This window comes from Carex rostrata, chromosome 30 (genome assembly GCF_964058835.1).
Source record: "Carex rostrata chromosome 30, lpCarRost1.2, whole genome shotgun sequence".
NCBI classification, from domain to species: domain Eukaryota; kingdom Viridiplantae; phylum Streptophyta; class Magnoliopsida; order Poales; family Cyperaceae; genus Carex; species Carex rostrata.
In genome coordinates, this window is record NC_135947.1 from 1826866 (window position 1) to 1847608 (window position 20743).

The 20743-nt window shown below is 35.3% G+C and overlaps 1 protein-coding gene across 1 annotated transcript; it reads right to left on the minus strand.

Annotated features, from left to right (window-relative positions):
- Positions 1 to 9769: 9769 nt before the first annotated feature.
- LOC144546617 (uncharacterized) lies at positions 9770 to 16291 on the minus strand. The gene is made up of 5 exons (XM_078295157.1): positions 16139 to 16291; positions 15886 to 15927; positions 14101 to 14125; positions 13849 to 14013; positions 9770 to 10029 (listed from the first exon to the last, which is right to left on the minus strand). Exons 1-5 carry the CDS (start codon positions 16289 to 16291, stop codon positions 9866 to 9868), a joined length of 549 nt encoding a protein of 182 aa, XP_078151283.1. The 3' UTR covers positions 9770 to 9865.
- Between the last annotated feature and the right edge of the window lie 4452 nt (positions 16292 to 20743).

Below are 20743 nucleotides of genomic sequence, written 5' to 3' on the forward strand. Positions count from 1 at the left end.
GCTTGATTTGAAGTCCCAAGAAGAAATTCAATTCACCCATCATGCTCATCTCGAATTCACTACTCATAAGAGAAGAAAATTCCTCGGCAAGTGCCGCATTAGGTGAACCAAAAATTATGCCATCTACATAAATTTGCACCACCAAAAGTGATCAATCTCTTTTCTTAGTGAAGAGAGTTGTATCATTATTGCCTCTAATGAATTTATTGTCAATTAGAAAGGAACTTAATCTACCATACCATGCCCTAAGAGCTTGTTTGAGTCCATAGAGTGCTTTAGTGAGTCTATACACATGATTAGGAAATGTTGAATCAACAAAGCCTTGAGGTTGATTAACATACACCTCCTCATCTATGAATCCATTAAAGAATGCACTTTTAACATCCATTTGAAATAATTTGAAATTTTTGTTTGAGGCATATGCTAAAAGCATTCTAATGGATTCAAGACGAGCTACGGGTGCAAATGTTTCTTCAAAGTCAATACCCTCTTGTTTTTTGTACCCTTGAGCTACCAACCTAGCTTTGTTGCGAATTACATTTCCATCTTCATCCTTCTTATTTCTAAAGACCCATTTGGTTCCAATAATCATTCTATTATTTGGCTTAGGTACAAGTTCCCAAACTTTGTTCCTTTCAAATTGAGCAAGTTCTTCTTGCATGGAACAAATCTAACTAGGGTCTAAATTTGCATCTTTGAAATTTTTAGGTTCAATATGAAATACAAATGCACAATGACCAATCATTTGATTTAATTCGGATCTTGTTTTAACCCTTTCTCTGGGATCCCCAATTACATTAGAAAGAGGATGAGAAGATACTTCCCTTAAGTCTTGGGGAATTTGATACTCAATTCGTGAAGGTTGTATCTCTTCGGTTTGCATTCCTTCAACTATTGGATCCATCTCATTATTGGTTGCATCTTCAATTATTTGATCCGTTTCAATATTGTTGGTTGTATCCATTTCGGGTTGAGTTTGCTCGGGTTGATTCTCAATTGTGTCGGTTCTTGTCTCAACTTCATCTTGATCAAGAATTGGCACTTCAACACCTACAATCTCAATACCTTTCTCGACCTTTTGATTAGCACTTTCATCAAATTTAACATGCACAGATTCAATTACAATTCTTTGAGATGGAATGTAAATTCTATAGGCTTTACTTGAATTTAAGTATCCAACAAATATTCCCTCAATTGATTTAGAATCAAATTTTGTTACTTTGGGAGATTCATCGAGAACAAAGCATTTTGAACCAAATACTCTAAAGTGAGATATCTTAGGCTTGTATCCTTTCCATAGCTCATATGGTATTTTATTCAATATGGTCCTTATGCTTACGCGATTTACCACGTAGCATGTTGTATTTACCGCCTCGGCCCACAAGTGTTTGGGTAAGGAGTATTCATTTAGCATGGTTCGGGCAAGCTCAACTAAGGTTCGGTTCTTCCTCTCAACTACCCCATTTTGTTGAGGTGTGCGAGGAGCCGAATACTCATGTTTATATCCCCTTTTAGAGCAAAGTTGATCAAATTTTGTATTTTCAAATTCCCCCCCATGGTCGCTTCTAATCCTAATGATTTTTGACCCCTTTTCATTTTCAATACGTTTGCAAAATTCAATGAAGTTGCTAATTGCTTCATCCTTGTGTTGTAGGAACAAAACCCAAGTAAAGCAACTATAGTCATCTACAATTACATATCCATATTTCTTCTTTGCTAAACTTGGTACACTTATTGGTCCAAATAAGTCCATATGTAATAATTGCAAAGGTTGATCGGTTGAAACCATATCCTTGGATTTAAAGCTACTTTTGGTTTGTTTACCTTAGACACATGCCTCACATAATCCTTCAAGTTCTAGTTTATGTGTTGGTAAACCACGCACAAGATCTAATTTCACTAATTTTCTAATGGTATCAATTGAAACATGACCTAATCTACGATGCCATAACCATGATCCATTAGATATGGCACTTAGACATGTTTCACCGGAATCAAAGTGAGTAAAATACAAGTAATAAACATTTTTCTTTCGTTTACTAGAATAGATTAGAGTATCATCCGAAGACCTAACTATGTGACAAGCATTAGCATCAAATTTGGTATAATATCCCGAATCACATAGCTTACTTACATTAAGTAAGTTGTAGTCTAATCCATCAACAAGGTATACATTTGATATGGTCAAGTGTTGGTTACCGATTGAGCCTATACCAATAATAGAGCTCTTTATTTGATTATTACCAAAGGTAACCATACCTCCATCATATGGTTCTAAGAATTTAAAATTAGATTTGTCACCGGTCATATGGTGTGAGCATCCACTATCAATGATCCAAGCACTTTCCTTTTGAGATGAAATCAAACACACCTACAAAGTATATATTAGTTATTATTGAGTTAGTAACTAACATATACCTCGTTTTTAATCTCCCCCTTTATGTTTGGCAATTATAACTCTTTTAGGGGAGATTAAGTGTGAACCTAAGCTAGTATAGCTTTAGGAACCCAAACACCATTATGTTTGTTGTTTACATTCCTAAATCTACATTCTAAGGAAGTGTGACCAAATTTGCAACAATAGTTGCACATTGTAGTTGATTGCTTTTGTGTAGTAGAACCTTGTTTGAGAATGAATTGGTACTTCATTTCATGCAAACTACTCTTATTACTACCATGTGACCTATTTGCAACTTTAAATGCAACACTCTTGGTTTTGTTAGAATCAAATCTATTGTGATGTTGGGGAACATCTCTAGCTAAACCATTTCTTTGAGTTTGGTTTTGTAAAGCAATTTTATTTTTGAATTCATAAAACCATCCATCGGGTCCTTTGAAATATATTTTGTTTGACCCTTTTGGATTAAGAGTGTTCCTATCACTATCTTTAGAAGCATTTTTGTTCTTGGAAATTCTTTTATTGTACTTGTACCTAAACGCATAATTTGGTGACTTTTGATTTTGTTTAGCATTTGAGGCATGAAAAGACTTCAATTTTGATGACTCCTTGTTCAAAGGAGTTAAACCCTTTTTAGTAAAAAATTGATAAGTTGAATATTGTTCACAATTAAACTTTAGTTTGGCATTTGAAATACTTGAAGTTTGATAATGTTCCCCTTTTCTTTTAGGGCCTTGCATGTGATTAGATTTAAGTGAGGATTTACCCTTCTCAAATCCAAGACCAACTCTATCATTTTTATAATAGGATTGATCATGTATCAACTTGCTCACATAATAGGGATCTAGACTAGTGACTTTTGATAATTCACTAGGAGATCTCAATGCCCGAATTTCGGTTTCTAAGGTTTGAACTTTAACTTTTAAAATGCCTATTTCACCTAAATGTGATGCTTTTAACTTTTTATTTTCAAGTTCTAACATGTCATTTTTAGCAATTAATTTTTGAATAATACATTCCTTCTCAACCAAGGTTCTATTGGACTCATCAAGGAGTGATTTCAACCTAGAATCATTATCATCGTGCATTAGAATTTCATTTTTGAAAGTGCTTGCATCATTGGTGTCTAACCGATTTGTACTCAAGTCATTATTGGTCTCGTTTGTGATTATACAATTTTCAATATCAATTTCACCACTATATTCTTCACCACCTTATTTATAAATTCAAGTTCGGTCTCATAACCATCAAGACTAAAGGTTGAATGTACCTAACTAGCGAAGTTTGTTGAGGTGTTGACTCCATCATCTCGCTCCTTTGCATTCCTTGATTTAACAAGCTCCATGAGAAAGTTGATGGTTGTTTCATCGGTGGTGTTCTTGCTAGCTATAATTGAATCTATGTCAATTTTCGAGGGATCTTCATCTACACTTGCCATCAATGCAAGGTTGATCTCCTCTTCATTCTCCGATTCCGTATCGGATTGTTCCGTCTCACTATCCGAGAACAAAGCTTGCATAGCTTTGGCTTTCTTCTTCTTGTACCCATCATACTTTTGTCTTGGTTTTCGATCTTGTTGTGTTTCGCCATCCGTGTTCTTCAATTGTGGAAATAGCTTGAAGCATGTTTGAATGGAATGCCCCTCTCTATGGCAAGCGAAACACATTACCCTTTTGTTCTTCTCTTCTCGTTCCTTGTTGTATTTTCTTTCAAAGTCAAGCATTCCTTGAAACATCTTGGATAAGAGAAGGGCATCCTTGGATGTTTCATGATCAATTTTGTTGATAAATTGATCATTTGAAAGACGGGTGTTTGAGGAGCTTGGAAAGTTACGGTTTTGTGCCGGAAAAGCTACGGTTTTGGATTTTGAGCTTTGCTTCAAATCACCGGATTGTCGACGTTTTTCTTCAAAACTCCTAAAATGAGCATAGAGGTCATCCGGTGTGAATGTGTCGTGCGTGCCTTGGATTGCCTCTAAAGCACTCACCAACCCGGACCATCTATCCCTCATGAGCATCACCCTCAATAGCTTTCCTACAATTTTATTGTTAGAAAGTGGTTCTCCTAATTCGGTAAACTCATTTTGGATATGCATAAGTCTATTATACATATCCTCAATGCTTTCACCATCTTCAACCTTAAAGGTTTCAAATTTTGCTTCTAAACTGGTTATTTTGGTTCGTTTCATTTGGGTATTTCCTTCATACCGGTTTACAAGAGCATCCCACATTTCTTTTGCACTTGATGCACTCCCAAAGAGTGAGGCTACTGATTCACTAACCAAATTGAATATGGCATTGGTTGCTAGGTCATTGTCTTTTTTGGTTTGTTTGGAATCGACGGTCTCAATTTTGGCATCGGTTGAACCCTCGGTAGCAACATTTGTGTATGTTGGTGTTGTTGGGTTTTGTGGAACGGTTCAAACCCATTAGTTTAGCTTAACAGCGGAAGTGTGTAAAACAAAAATTTTACGGTTAAGTTAAGCTAAAAATTAAACGAGGTATGTCAGGAAACCTTCCAAGGCGGTCCACCTTCACTATTCCTTCGGCATCAAAACCTCATTTAATTCATTTACAGATCTACTCCATAATTGATTTTCTAAAGCATTAAATCTATTTACAAATTAAATAGATTAATATAACAATTTATACCTTGATTCCAAATCTCAGTTGGAATGCAGACCGAGCGAGTAGAGCCTCACCAGGGATGGAATCGACTCGCAGTATCACACGTGTGATACCTCTATTGGTTATCCACCAGGACTAACCGGAGAGCGATTTATTTCTTTTGCCAGAAATACCGTAAACCGCGGAATTATGCAAAAACACTATTCACCAAAACCATAATCGAGGAAGAGAGAAATACCGATTAACGATGTAATCAGATTAACACGTGAAAATAGTTGGTCTTTCTCTCTACCCCTACCCCTCTATTTATAGAGTTTTGAGGAGGTTCGCAAAATACCGAAATACCCCTAAAAACAAATCTATTTACCAAAAGCCCTTGACACCTCATCATTTTATCATGTGAAATGACCAAAATACCCTTGCCACCTCACATGACACATGTCAACACATGGGAAGTCGGCACTAAGGTAAAAAGACCATTTTACCCTTGGCCCATTAAGGCATGAATAGTGTTGGGCTTTGATTTTGGGCTTTGACTTTGGTCTTTTAATTTTAATTAAGGCTTTGATTATTTTGGGCTTTTAAATCCATAATTCAAATCCATAATTAACAAATTAAAATCCAAATCAAATATATATAATTGTCATATACAATAATATTTCTTTTCGGTTGTTGTTCGGTAACTTTTATACAACGTAACGTGTACGTTTATAAATTAACCGTTGTTTCTGCTTGTCATTCTAAATGACATTTATAATTTAATTATATCACGTAGAATTAATTATAACCATCTTAATATTAATTATAATCAATTTATAATCAATCAGTAAGATTCTCCGAGTAGCTCCTATATGGTGTGACCCAATAGGATCTGTGTTATGTGGGTAAACAGAGTTAAAACTGTTTTAACTTCTATAATCATGGGTGGCGTCTGGCAACACATCATGACCATCCAATTACACAGATGATGCTGTACTGTACAATATCACGATCCAGTAAACTATTTACTTGTGTCTGTTCTTCTGTCTCATAGCTATCAGATCAGTTTCAAGGTAGATGTGTGTCATCCTTGTTAACTGTATCTTTTCTTGATCTTGAGTAGATTATCAAATATAATTACTATTGTAATTATACCGCATGCAGATAATCTAACTCTATCAAGGGGCCCAGTGATGCTATAGCTCATATAGAGATACGAGGGACAAATAGTATTCTTGGCAGACTATCTCTTCCTCAGTTAAGCTATACATATGAAAATGCTACCGTTATGGCTGCTTTTTACGGACAGCGTTAGATAACACTTACTCATATATATTTCTTAGTGGGAACGATAAATACCTCATACTGTAGAACTTTGACACTGAATGAAAACATTAATGACACGAACACAATTCTATTTAATGTTTCATTCGGGGTCTGTCAAATACCATGTTCCTATAACATGTATCTATGTGATTAAAATGACATCTCGTGTCAGGTGGTTTGTAAAACTTAACCATCTTTTAATTCACATACTAACCTTATAGCGGTAATTAGTGTTCCTGCTAATTACCTTGGTTAGTGACCTTTTAAGATTAAGAGTATATATTATCTATATTATGGAGTTTCACAATTTCAGTCATGAACTCGAAATGATCCATAAATGCAATAATACTCAAGGCAACAAAATGATATAAACATTCAATTCATGAACAAAGCTTTATGACAATTTATCGTATTATTGACTTCTAGATTATTACAAACTAACAGGTGTATACCCATTTTCAACCACATACCACACCTCAAGGATATTCAAGTAATTAATCATGGTTTTCTTCCAATGCATGAAATTTTTGGTAGTAGTACCAAAAATTAGGTGTTCTTTCACGGATCTATAGGGTGCCATTTGTCAAGTTGATCTAATCTCCAATTAAGTGTGTCTTAATTCGAGTAACTTGCTCTGATACCACTTTGTTACACTTAGGGGCACCTCTAATTGCTCAAAAACTGAAATTAAATTGCAATTGAAAGTAAAGAGATGAGTTTTAGAGAAATTTGACACGCGGGGTGATAACGGAGTTCGGCAAAACAAAGGCCTACGTCTCCGGGGCTTCGCAACCTTGTGAGGTGCGCCTTTCTATTACCCAATACGAAAGGATTACAACTTGTGAACCGTTGAGCCCTTACACACCAAGCGGGAAGTCAAACAGCCAACTCAAAGAGATGAGAACAAGGTCTCGGTTGTCTAGGAACACAAGAGAAACACTCAATAGATCACTCTAACCTAATCTATATCAAGATTAGTGAAGTAGGTTTGAGGTTGCTTGAGGGATTTTGAAGTTTTAAGCTCTCACAACAATGGAGTAGGCTAAGCCCTCAGAAAATCGCTTTTAAAATGATTAGGGTCGGCTAAGATATTTGGGAAGAGATCCCATCACTCTATTTATAGTGTCAGCTCAAAAATGAGCTGTTTGAAATAAAACGTTACAACGTTTAATTCAAATGCGATTTTAGGGTTTTAATTCTCTGACAGCTTAGTAAAACGTTACCAACGTTTTAACCTGTAAAAACTTGATCAAAATAGAAGTTATTTGAAGCTTAAATGTACTTAAAACGTTACAACGTTTTATAAACGTTACAACGTTTCTAGTTGGTACTGAACAGCTGTGCTTCAGTAGTTATGACGTTTGTAAAATGTCACAACGTTATAATGCTGTAACATAGTTTCTTCTTTTGATCAGTTTATTGTTTCAGACCAATGTAAAACGTTACAACGTTTTGAAAAACATTACAACGTTTTGAAAAACGTTACCAACGTTTTATCCCATTTTAATCAATCTCACACATACTTTACCAAGTTTCTGATTTTACAATTTGTATTCTTGATAAAAGTCTTCGTGATTTCTTCAGTCCAAGCATATTATACTGTAGTTCTTACTCTTCTTGGACCTATATAATCTCAAAATAGAAGAAATCGTAAAATTCAATAATTGTATGTTTTTGCAAATTAGTCAAATAGACGTAAAAGATTATTGTACGAACAACACGTACCCCCTCTACAACAAATTACGACGTCCACTCTGTCACTTGGGCACAGTGTTTTAAAATGCGATTTTGTTCATGCATGCGAAAGGCCACTACATACCGCATATGCGGATTTTCATGCAGATTTATATATGCGGATTTTAAAATAAAAATTCACGTATATATATATAGAGAGAGAGAGTGTGTGTGTGACTAATGTGGATTCGTATGCATACGGTCCAAATTTAAAATTTCAAAATCTAAAACGTCGATCCGAACCGTTCATCTTGTTCTCCATATTAATATGTGCTTGGAGACCAAATTTTACATTTTTCTGAATTTTTTTACTATTTATTAAGTCACTTTGAAAATTGCTGATCCAACGGCGGCTGCTGATCCGCATGGGAGGACTGCATGGCCGCATATTCGGACCGCATGGCCACATTTTTAATCCACATATGCATTTTTTTTATTCCGCATGGCCGCATATTCGAACCGCATATGCGGCCGCATGCTCAAAACCGCATGGGATGACTGCATGACTGTTCTAAGCGCGGCTGCCGACCGCATATGCATATGCGGCCCATGCGGCCGCATTTTAAAACACTGCTTGGGCAGATGGTAGGACAGGGCTCCCACCAAGTGCAATGTGGGCCCCTAACCTAGGACATGAACCTTATTGATCGCTCATGGATCCCGTCCAGGTAAGTACCTTTATACGCTGCACCCCTCCCCTCTTTTAAAACTCCTGCTCCGCTCCCACATTTACTAACTCAGGCTTGTGGGACTAAACGGGCGAGCGGATGACACTACTGTGAATCTGAATGCGCTCTTTTCAGCGTCTGTATGACTGTATCTATTATCTGCTACGGTTCAATCATCTACACCGTCTATTGAAATGAACGGCTTGGATTGGATTGTTTATTTCTCCCTGCTGCCAGCCCCGTTGCTTCAAAGTTCAAACGAACACTTAATTTGATCTCGCTCTCTATTATTTCTTTCTTCTTTTCCTGTTTCTTTTCTCATCAGTATTAACCAGATCGAGGTCTCTGAAATACTCGAAGTTCTCTAAAATTGTACCGTTTATTGCTAGTACAATAAGCCTGGTTCTAGAAAATTTCCTTCTCAAATTTTATCATTGTACTGGTGTGGTACCTTTGAATTTGATTACCTATATGCGCCAGTGTATACTTTGATTTGAAGTTACTCTTTTTGTGTATTCGAATTGAAGCTGTTTCAGATTAATTTGATCATGTATTCATTACAACGATAAATATTTTCATAATTTTATTTTGTATAATTTTTAATCTATTAAGTATTTTTTATTTTTTTGTTAAACTAAAAATTGTTGTTACCGAATTTTGTTTCCATAACATAAAAAAGAAACATATACCATTCCATGGTCCGTATCTCATTTCATACACCAACCACTGATTTTATCCAATTGTATATTTTTTCAAGCGATTTGCCAATGATTTGGACCTGCATATACCCAATTGTATATTTTCCAAGCGATTTTAAAAATCAAAGTAGACCAACTTTTATATATATTTTTTAATTTTAGATGATAAATATTTTTTTTTAAAAAAGGCAAAAATTGCCCATTTCATTGCTGAAATATAATAATTACAAAGACCAGTTTTTATCTATTTAGCCTAATGAGTTCATTATCACTCTTTACAAAACAAAATGAGTAACATGCAATAAAACCACCAAAGCTTGCTATTAGCAAGGCAACAAAAATATGCTAAATTTGCTAAAAACTAAGCCACAAAATATTTGGGCTAAGGCTAAGTATAACTAGACGACAAAATTGGTGAAGCATCTTCAGTTTCCACTACGGTAACACGTTGGCAGCAGCAAAACCTTGCTGGCTAAAGACCTCTACATCCGAAAGGAAAGGTACTAGCTCCAGTGGCATGTACTGGTTCAAAGGAATGGCATCTTCTATGATCGGGATCCACTCTCCAACAGCATTCTTGACTTTCTTGCTCATGTTTCCTGCCCAATAAGAACAAAGAGATTTAATTAGTAAAATCAGATGTCTAGCACTTTTAATAGCACAATCATTGAAACAAACCTCATTCCTATGTTTCCACAAACTCCAACTAACTGCACTAAGGATAATTAAGAAACCTGTTCTATCTATGACATCGAGAGAATAAGCAAATGCAAGTATACTATCCCAAGTTGTCCATGATTGCATTATCAATTGAGTTTTTCCTAACCAAAACCAAATTTGTTGAGCTAATGTACAAGTGATAAAGAGATGGTCAATCGATTCATTGTGTAAACAAAACTGACATTTGGGATCTCCAACCCACCCTTTAATGGCTAAATTATCTTTGGTTAAGATGGTATTATGCGAAACTAGCCACATGAATACTCTGATTTTTGGTGGTACCGGCAAGTTCCACCATATCATGGCATTTTTTGGTTGATATCCACCAAAGTTAAGAATTTTATAAATCGAATGAGTTGAAAACTTCCCTGAGACTTCCCATTTCCACTCAATTTTGTCGTGTGAGTAAGTGAAGGAAGTGGAGCTGATTAGATGTAGTAATTCTGTCCATTCCTGAAAATCTATTCCTACTAAAGAAGTTCTAAATTTCACTAATCGCCCTTGAGAGTGTACCACATCAGCTAAGAGTATGTTTGGGTTTGTACATTGAGTAAACAAAGTGTAATACCTAGTAGCTAGTGTGCAGTTTTGATACCATTGGTAAACCCAGAACCTAATTTGCGAATTTACCCCTGGTTCATAAGATATCCCCATTTCCCCTACATGATTAACTTTCAACATAGCAGTCCAAAAGGCAGAATTTAAAGGATGGTGATTGGTCATATACTTATGTATTAGAAGGGTTTTCCAAAGTCCATTGTATTCAAAATTTTTCAATTTCCACCACCATTTGAGTAGAAGGGATATGTTCATTTGTCTTAGATCGAGAATTCCTAAACCACCAACCTGTTTAGCTAAATTTGAGGTGTACCAGTCTATGAGAATATATTTTTTCTTTTTAGAATTACCTTGCCATAAGAAGCGTCTTCTAATCTTATCTATTTGTTTGATTACCGTAAGAAGAATCCTATAGACTGAGAGTGCATATAAAGGAACAACTGTAAGGACTGAGTTTACTAAGGTTAAACGACCTCCTATGGATAGCAAGCTTCCTTGCCATTGTTGCAGCTTACTTTCTACTTTATTTACTAGAAAAGACCAGTCAACTACTTTCAATTTTTTATAGTGTAAGGGCAGTCCTAGATATTTAATAGGAAAAGTTCCTTCGTGACATCTAAATAAATGTTGAAGAGGTTGTGTATCATCTACATTTAACGAATACAATTCAGTTTTATCGTAATTCATTTTAATCCCAGAGATAGCCTCAAAAGCTAACATAGCCCACCATGCTGCTTCCACATTCTCTTCCTGAGCTTCAAGGAAGAGAATAGTATCGTCGGCATAGTGGCAATTTGTGATTGCTAGATTATCTAAACACGGTGGACCTAAACCTTTAAGTACTTGTGCTTGTCTACCTTTTGTAAATATCCTACTAAGTGTATCTGCAGCTAAGATATATAAAAATGGAGACAACGGATCCCCTTGTCTAACTCCCCTTTTGCAATAAAAATATTCAGTTAGTTCCCCATTTATAGTTAGGCAGGATTGAGAACTATACAGCCATTGAGTGATCCATTGTATCCATCTAGTTCCAAAATTCCTACTATGTAACAATTATATTAAATAATCCCAATGTATCTTATCGTACGCTTTCTCAAAATCTACTTTTATCACTACCCCTGGTTGTTTAAGAGTATGGCATGAGTGTAAAATTTCCTGGCTAAGAACCATGTTATCTAAGATATACCTATTCTTAATAAATGCAGCTTGACTATGATCTATCAGTCTATCCATAATGAGTTCTAGTCTAATGGTAAGTAACTTGGAAAGAATCTTAAAACTACAATTAACTAAACTAATTGGCCTAAATTTCTTAATAAGTGTAGCATCTTTTTCCTTAGGTATGAGACAAATGCAAGACTTATTAATTTTGTGTAAGTTAAGGGAATTTTCATAAAAGTAATGACTAAGAAGCATCAAATCAGATTTAACAATGTCCCAAAAGAATTGGTAAAACTTAAAGGTAAAGTCATCGGGACCTGGAGCCCCGTTTGGTTCAGATGCAAAAACAGCATTTTTTAGTTCCTCTTCAGTGAAAGGCCGTTCTAAATCCCATTTGTCTAAAGTTGTTAATTGCTCATCTATGTTCCAGAAATCAGGTCCTAACGAGCCGAATCTATAACCTTTAGATCCTAGTAAGTCTTTATAGTAATCTACTACATGAGTCTTTATGTCTACCATGTTGTTATTAAGAACACCATTAATTTCTAAGCTATTAATTCGATTTTTCTTAGCTCTATGTGTTGCTATAGTGTGAAAAAATTTAGTGTTTGCATCTCCTTCTTCCAACCAATTTTGTTTTGATCGAAGTTTCCAATATTCTTCCTCTTCTTGGAGGATTGCCTCTAATTTATTAGTGAAAAACAGCCACTGCTCTAACTCTTGTGAGGACAGTTCTTTTTGTTCCTTTAAAATTTCTAATTCATGTAATGCTTGGGATATGAGTGTTTTTTCTTTTTTCTTTGCCCCATAAAAATTCTTTGCCCAACCCTTTATTTTTCGTCTAATTTTTTTCAATTTTCGGTTCCAGCTATCAGCAACATCAGGAAGTTTAATAGGCGTTTCATTCCACCACTTTATTAATAATTGGACCAAATCCTCATGGGCTAGCCAACTAGGATCAAATCTAAAAATTGGTGGTGAAGGAGTTGTTGTGTGTGTCTTAACTAAAATAGGGCAATGATCTGACCCAGTACTTGCAATATCCCTGATTTGACTAGAAGCATATATCTGATCCCAACTAACCGAAGTAAAAATCCTATCTAAAAGAGCAAATCTGGTACCATTAGACCAAGTATATCTCCTATGACTAAGTTTTTGTTCTACAAGTCTATGATCACTAACGAAATCATTAAAATGCCTACTTAGAGCTACATCAAAGTTTGTCCCAGATTTGTCCTCTTTTTTCCTAATCGCATTAAAATCCCCACAAATAAACCAGATATCTATACTATTATCTCTAATAGAAGTCAACTCGTCCCAAAAACTTTGTTTAAGATGCCTAAGAACTGGGCCATAAACTATAGTGAATTGCCATATCTTATTATCTAATTTATTTTCTAATACTACATCTATACAAAAAGTGTGTAGAGAGTAACTAATAATTCTGACTTTATTACTATCACATCCAAACAAAATTCCACCCGACCTTCCTATTGAAGGTAACCATTTCCATATGTCAATTCTAGAAGAGATTCCTTTTAGACATCTATTAGAAAAGTCTTCTTTCTTAGTTTCTTGTACAGCTACTATATCTATTTTATTATCTGCAATTAAATCTCGAAGAATGTGTTTAGTTCTAGTAGAATTTAAACCTCTACAATTCCAATTTATTATATTCATTGATTAACTATCTAAGGACTCAACATCAGAAGTACCTACTTTGCCTAAATCAGATTCGGGAGTATTGACCAGATCTACCAAACTAAGTGTAGCACTATGTTGAGTGTCTCTAGTGACACCAAGTAGCTGTCTTATTACTACTTCAAACTTACATCTATCCATATGTTGTATGCTAGAGACAATAGTTTGACTATCCTCTAAAGAGTTCCCTAATCGGATCTGATACACTTGAAAAAGATTAATTACTTGCTCTACTGTAAGCCTAGAATATGGAAAGCTAGAAATTAAAGTCATACCTGTTGAGCTGCTGCTACCTTCACCTTGCTTGCGTTTCTGCGCCTTTTTCATGACAGAATCAGTGTCGCCTTTCGCATGCATCCTTAGACTTCTCCTCGGTTCTCCAGCCCCGGTATCAGGTGTGCGGGAGCTTGGCACAGTCAGTGGCACAGCGGTGGCTGAATCTGATAAATCATCTTAAAAAAGTGATCTTTAATATTTTTTTTAGATATGTACAACATATTCCAACATATACAAAAAAGGTCCAGAACTGTTAACCATGGCGAGCACATTCAACTAACCAGGAGCAACCACAATTACCAAAACAATTCCAAGGCACTACTTTAATTTCAAGCCGCTGTCTTGCATAGGGATGACTCTCAAATAAGTTCAGACAATTGTTGGTAAATAGTCATTCTGCTAAGTATTTAATTCAAAGTAAATATTTATAAATGATGTTCATTCACTGTAATTTTTATAAAAAATATATTTATTTTGTCGAAGCTAAGTGAGGCATTCTGCTAACTATTTGATTCAAATTTATGTATTTTACCTAGTGGTTTGCTAACGGGTTATCCGTGACCCGTTCCGGGTAACCCGTTAGGGGTAACGGGTAGGGCGGGTAGACGGGTAGGACGGGTACGGGTACAACCCGCAACGGGTAGACGGGTAGTTTTCCCAAAACCTCTACCCTACCTGTTTATTACCCGTACCCGTTGCGGGTTGACGGGTACGGGCGGGTTTTTTTTTTTTCTGAATTTTTATGCTTTGAGATTCGTGCCAAGTTAAAGGACATATCCCGGGGTCCGTTTAGATATAGGGGTCTGTTTTGAGATTCATGCCAAATTAAAATTGACGACTCAGATCTCATTCTACTCAGTCAGGTATTGCACATTTGCACTGGATCTGAATTCTATAGGGGTGCCGCCAAAAAAATTTTGAAATTCAAATTTTGTAACGGGTCAGGTACGGGTACGGGTATGCGGGTAGACGGGTACGGGTAGGCGGGTACGGGTTGGCGGGTAGACGGGTACGGGTACAACGGGTTTTTTCAAAATTATGTTGTCCGGTCCGTTTATTACCCGTACCCGTCTACCCGTCTACCCGTTTATACCCGGGCAACGGGTACGGGTACCACGGGCAACGGGTACGGGTACCACGGGTAACGGGTACGGGCCGGGCAAAACGGGTTTAGCAAACCTCTAATTTTACCTCTATGTGATGCCCTCTGGTAAATGGTACAGGGCCAAGACCAGATATTTTGTGCTGAAAACTGTGCAGTTATTCATGTAGCAAGTCAAGGCAGTTAAATGAAAATAAAAATCATAAAGAATTTTCGATTTCGATCATTTCATGCATAGATAGCAACACACAAAAAAGGAAAAAAGAAAGAAAAATAAGTAGTGGGCGTTGTGGCGTTTATTCATCTACAGTTCTACACTGATATGAAAAATGAGGAGGGTTCAAATACCTCTATTTTTTATGCCTCCACAATGCCTTTATTTTTTAAAACTTTAGTAACATAAAATTTTAAACTTAAAAGTCAAAATAAAACTGTTATATGTGATCTATGTTATTTTCTCTATGTGCTCATAAAAAATTATCACATTTCAATTTTGTTTTTATGTGAATCAATAAGTTGAAAAATCAACGTTTAAAAATTATCCACATTAGTACGTTTTTTACAAGCTCTTGATGACAATCAAGATAAAATTGAAATGTGATAATTTTTTACACGTGCATAGATAAAATGATGTAGATCACATCTAATGGTTTTATTTTGATTTTAAGTTTTAAATTTTGACTTATTAAAGTCTTTGAAAAATGGAGGTATGGTGGAGGCACAGAGGCCATTTGAATCCTCCTCCTGACAAATATAGAAGATACTATGTGGTTATTTTGTTACTTATAAAAGTGTGGCAAACAATATAAATGAATTTTTTTATAAAAGTAGTGGGTAAATTCACCGATCGATTTATATGAAAATCACTTTGATCATACCTAAAACACAGTCGGTATTGCATCAGTTCATATAGAAAACAACATCTAAAACTTACCATCGAAACCTGCATAATACTACACTTGCACCCTAGAGCCAACTACACAAAAAACAACAGTTTAGTCACACAAATGCCAAAATACAACCAAAAACCAAAACAAATTAACATCACAACAAATCACTCAAGTTGACTCCAGTTCAAAGATTCTTCTTCATCCAAGTCTCTTTCAGATATTGGATTTAGGAGATTAATTGTCAGCCTCAAAATGCCCCTTTGTATCTCCAAAAATACTCCTAGTATATTCCTTCACCTTTGCCATAGCCAGTAGGATCTCCGCTGCCATTGTCACATCCTTGTTTTCCTCTTCCTCTTCCATTACCTGATCTGGTAATTCCTTGACATCAGAGGGAAATAATACAAATGAATTAATGAGATCGATGTAAAGAAACACTGATATCTTCATTGAATGTGAAGCAGCAAAAGGTAAATACCTGGTCAAAAGGTAGCCCAAGTAATTATATTTATTTAAAGCTGAATTTTTTTTTCTTACCACCCTAATAAATCAGAATTAAATCATTACCACCCGAATTAAAAAATATATAAGAAGAATATGCAAAAAGAAAAGCAGTCTTAATTCATTTACATGACATAACTAATAAATTACATCCCAGGAAAAAGGACATCCTTAGTACGTAAGGCAACACAACCAGTTTATGCAAACTCTTCATTTCCAGTACTGGCAACATCTAATAAATCTTGCCCAAAGATCCCAAATAATTAAAGAGTTCATGCAATTTTGTAAATTGAAGGACAATAAATTGAACCTACCTCAGCCCCCCCCCCCCCCCCCCCCCCCCCCCCCCCCCCCTCTATTCACTATCCAGTGTAAAGTTGGATTGACATAATTAACCAACAAAATATGGAACAAAATTTCTCAATCTTTAAGTTGTATTCATATTCCTAACGCTTAAGTCTCTACAAATAAGCAGCTAAACAAATAGGAGGGCATAAATAACTAAAAAGAAGCTGAAACATCCAATGTTATTAATAGTTCTATGTTGTATATGCCCCGAAAGAAAAGAAGCAATCAGATGCAAGGTGGCCCTGTGAACTTGTTTATTGTTGTGTTCAATCCAGCCCCTCTATCAGTTCCTGTCCCAATTCATTCTCAATTAATGTTGCAGTCAATGGTAAGTTTGACTCTAATATGTCCAAAAATTGACAAGAAACCAAAACTAGCAAGAAAAAGCTTTACTCTTGGATCATCACTAAGCTTTTGAGCTATATTAGGATAGTTTTATGAATATCAATTTTGTACCTTAGAAATTTGTATATATCCAATTTAAAATGGAGATAAATGTGCGGGCCACGTTGCATTTTTTTAGTATAGTAATGATAAATGAACAATTGAGGGGTTCACTCTGAAATGAAGATAATGGGGAAGGGGGTAATTGTATTGCTTGGAGAAAGTCCGTGATAGTGTAATTGCCAATATTAAGGATTAGAATTGAACCTGTGAAGTTTATGGAATTGCAGATTATTTAAGGATCACTTGCGTAATAGCTCCAAGATAAAGGAGAAACTTTTTTGTTTTATGCTTACTTGTCATACACTTCTCCTTTGTAGTTGTGTCCAGATCAGAAGGTGGTTTGATTATCATGACCACATTTGAATTGTAAGTTCTACTCATACATCTCTCTCTACATGTTGATGGTTCTTTGACATGGTGTGTTAGTGGAGCGACATATGGTTGGAATTATTGTTCTTAGAGATAAATGAAGTTTGAAATATATTTTCTTGTGTCTCTTCTCAATTGCAGTGTGGAGCACTTGGGAAACATTGGAATTGATTACTTCCAGACTTTAATATATTGGAGGAGAAATTTTTGCCGCAAAGAAAGAGTAAGATAGTTGACCTTTTCTTCAGAGAGAAAAATATTATGGCTGGTATGTGTACTTGGTAGTTGAGTTTCCGTCAATATGGCGTAATTGTATTTCAACTTCATATTTCTTTTTCATATTTAATTCGCTGTTTAAATTAAATAATTTCCAATTTGAGAAGGCATGTCCTCCTACTACATAATCATTTTGATATTCACTGGTACCTGTATAAGCATGCTTACCTATATATTGCTTATGTGGTACTAAAACAGGCAATCTGATCCGCTGGATAGTGCCGGCATGTTTGTTGGAGGTTTCATACCAGGTGAGTTTATCATAGGAGCTCTTGGTTGTGTCTATGCTCCTCAGGTAAATAATAATATTTACCTTTTTCTTGCCTTGTTGAAATGTTACATGTCATACATACCTCTCCAGTCTTCTGATTGGATTGATAATATCCATCTGTTAGTAGGTGGTATGTTAAATCACAGTTCAATACTTCTAAGCACATTTTTATATGCTTGGTTGAATGCAATTTTGCCCTTTACTGTACTGTGGTCCTCCTTAAATTATAAAAGGAAACCACAAAAATCTGGAAATAATTACCAGAGGAAGATTTTAAGTGGCTTTGCTTGTGGAATTGTTTTTGCTTTAAAAATATAACTATGTTGCATGTGCAGCACGTGCATATATATATTACACAAAATCACAACAAACTTTTTAAAATACATGGGGAAATCCCTTAACGGTGGTTTAATAGTTTCCCTGATACATATTTACAGTTCGGATATTACAATTAACAGGCAATTAAGAAAGAAGAATATATTTGTTTTGAGGGATTATCGCAGTTATGTAATATTTGTTGTGATAATTGTATGAACACTAATATAGTGCCACATGCAACTCTAATATATTATTGTCATTCAATTATTTCAAGTGGCTATGCAAATCGACTTACTGTTCAAGGCCCATTTTAATACAATAATCTTTGACTATTCTTCTTCTATTTATGTTTTTTGTATTAGTATCTTTCTAAGAAAAATGAATTTGGTGATGTGGTCTCTTATTAGATGATGCACTGGTACGTGGCTGGTTTAGATTAATGTGATGATTCTGTTTTTGCTTTTATCTTATTTTTTCTTGTTCAATTTTAGAAATGGAATGAAACAGCAATTCTATATAGATTTGAAAAGTTAAAACTAAAATATTTGATGTGATGAAGGGAATGATTCTTGAAGTTTAATATTGATTTGATGTGATGAAGAATTTTAGAACATAATATTGAGATGATTTTTGGATCACAAAAATAGTATCAATTAAATGGGGGAAAGGTAAATAACAAAAAAAAAATTCAAAAAACTAACAGAAGAGTATCAACGATCGGTGAAATCAGTCGCTGATGCCTTTAGATGATGCCAGCAAAAACCAACAACGAGAAAAAAAATCGATCGCTGAAAAGTCACCAGCGACCGGGATGACGTCATTCAGCGACCGACGATGTGAGCATCAACGGGTCTATCTGCTGTAGTGATATCAATTTGTTAGGTTTTCTAGAGTTTGAAAAGAGGAAGAGAGCAAGAAACAACTCAAAATGATTTGTATTAGACTTTATTTTCTCTTTTATAAAGAGTTTATACATATGCAATAACATAAACATAGAAATTCAATTAGTGGGAATAACAATTTGGGTCAAAACATATATAACAGGAACAGGAGAAACCATATAGTTAACAGTACCGAGTTCCTTTCCTCAGAGACATGAATCATCTTTTGGTACAACATGTCATATATCATCATTCCTCCACTTCATCTACAAGTAGACACGCATGAATTTTAAAAATGGAGCACATGTATTTTATAGCGGATCGGACTGTAATTGAGTCCATTGAAAAAAAAGTAGGTCCAATACCCTCTCAATTCCTCTAGGATGGTGTCAGATCTGCACGGGTTTGTTCCAACCATGGTCTCCCATTGCTGCCTCATCGGTGGAACCATGGTCCCGGCTTCTGTGTGACCTCTAGATTTCACAAGAACCGGTCCAGAATGCCGTAGAACAGAGAGATGACCATAAGAGATGGTCCATTATTTTGACAAATAAAAAGATTCCCAAACAAAGCGGTGGATTCCAACGCATAAAAGCCAGACGAATAATAAAGCAATAACACTCACATCACATATTCACATGACATAAATGCGCACGAGGACTAAACACCGTAAAAAACAAAGCATGGACCTCACGGAGTACCAGACAAAACAACAGAGTTCGATCTATATCCAAACGATGCATTATCAAAAGTATCCACTGTTTATAGACATTCAAGAATGATTCAATATAATTTCTAACCCCTGCATGCCTCAAAACACAAGGATGTTGAATATTTTCCCGAATTTTTTTTGTTACCATCTTTGAAAAAATAATAACCACAATTCACATGATTTTTTGAAAATTTTCATTTTTCTTCGATACGCAGCTAACAATGCAGGACGCAGCTATAAGTGTGCACCTAATTGAACTGTGCAGCTATTAGCTGTAGAAGGGATTGTGAGACAACCAGAAACATAGTTATTAGACTAAAGATTTTTATCCCCTATCTTCTATCCTCCATTTATCCCCCATCTAACTACCTTGCTATAACTAACTTATTAACTATCAAAATTAATAATTTATATGCAAGAACAAATTTGCCAACTCGGAAGGTCATCTGGAGAGATATTTAGATAAAGATAGACCAGGAATGGGTAACTGTACGAACGAGACAGGTTACCTCTGACCAAGATAAGGTCCACTTCTAGAGGCATTAAATTGTTGGTTTTGTTATCGATCCCCAGTCTGAGCCAGTCAGATTCATCCTTTCATTATTTTGTTTTTAACATTATATATATACTGACATTATTCCCAGCCCATAATTCTCAATTTTTTTATTAATATAAATTATCATAAAATAATATAAAATATTAGATGAATTATATTCATATTTCGATTTCATAGAAAAAACATAAATTTTGTCTAGTTCCTTTATAATATCATATGTATT

Bases quoted from the DNA above. Each gene is read 5' to 3' on its own strand.
- LOC144546617 (XM_078295157.1), bottom strand. From the start codon at position 16,291: ATGAAGATATCAGTGTTTCTTTACATCGATCTCATTAATTCATTTGTA. The intron at 14,126-15,885 runs GTAAGTTTTAGA...GCTCCTGGTTAG, and splicing joins GTATTATGCAGGTTTCGATG to TTGAATGTGCTCGCCATGGT. The intron at 14,014-14,100 runs GTTCTGGACCTT...ATGATTTATCAG, and splicing joins TGTGCTCGCCATGGTTAACA to ATTCAGCCACCGCTGTGCCA.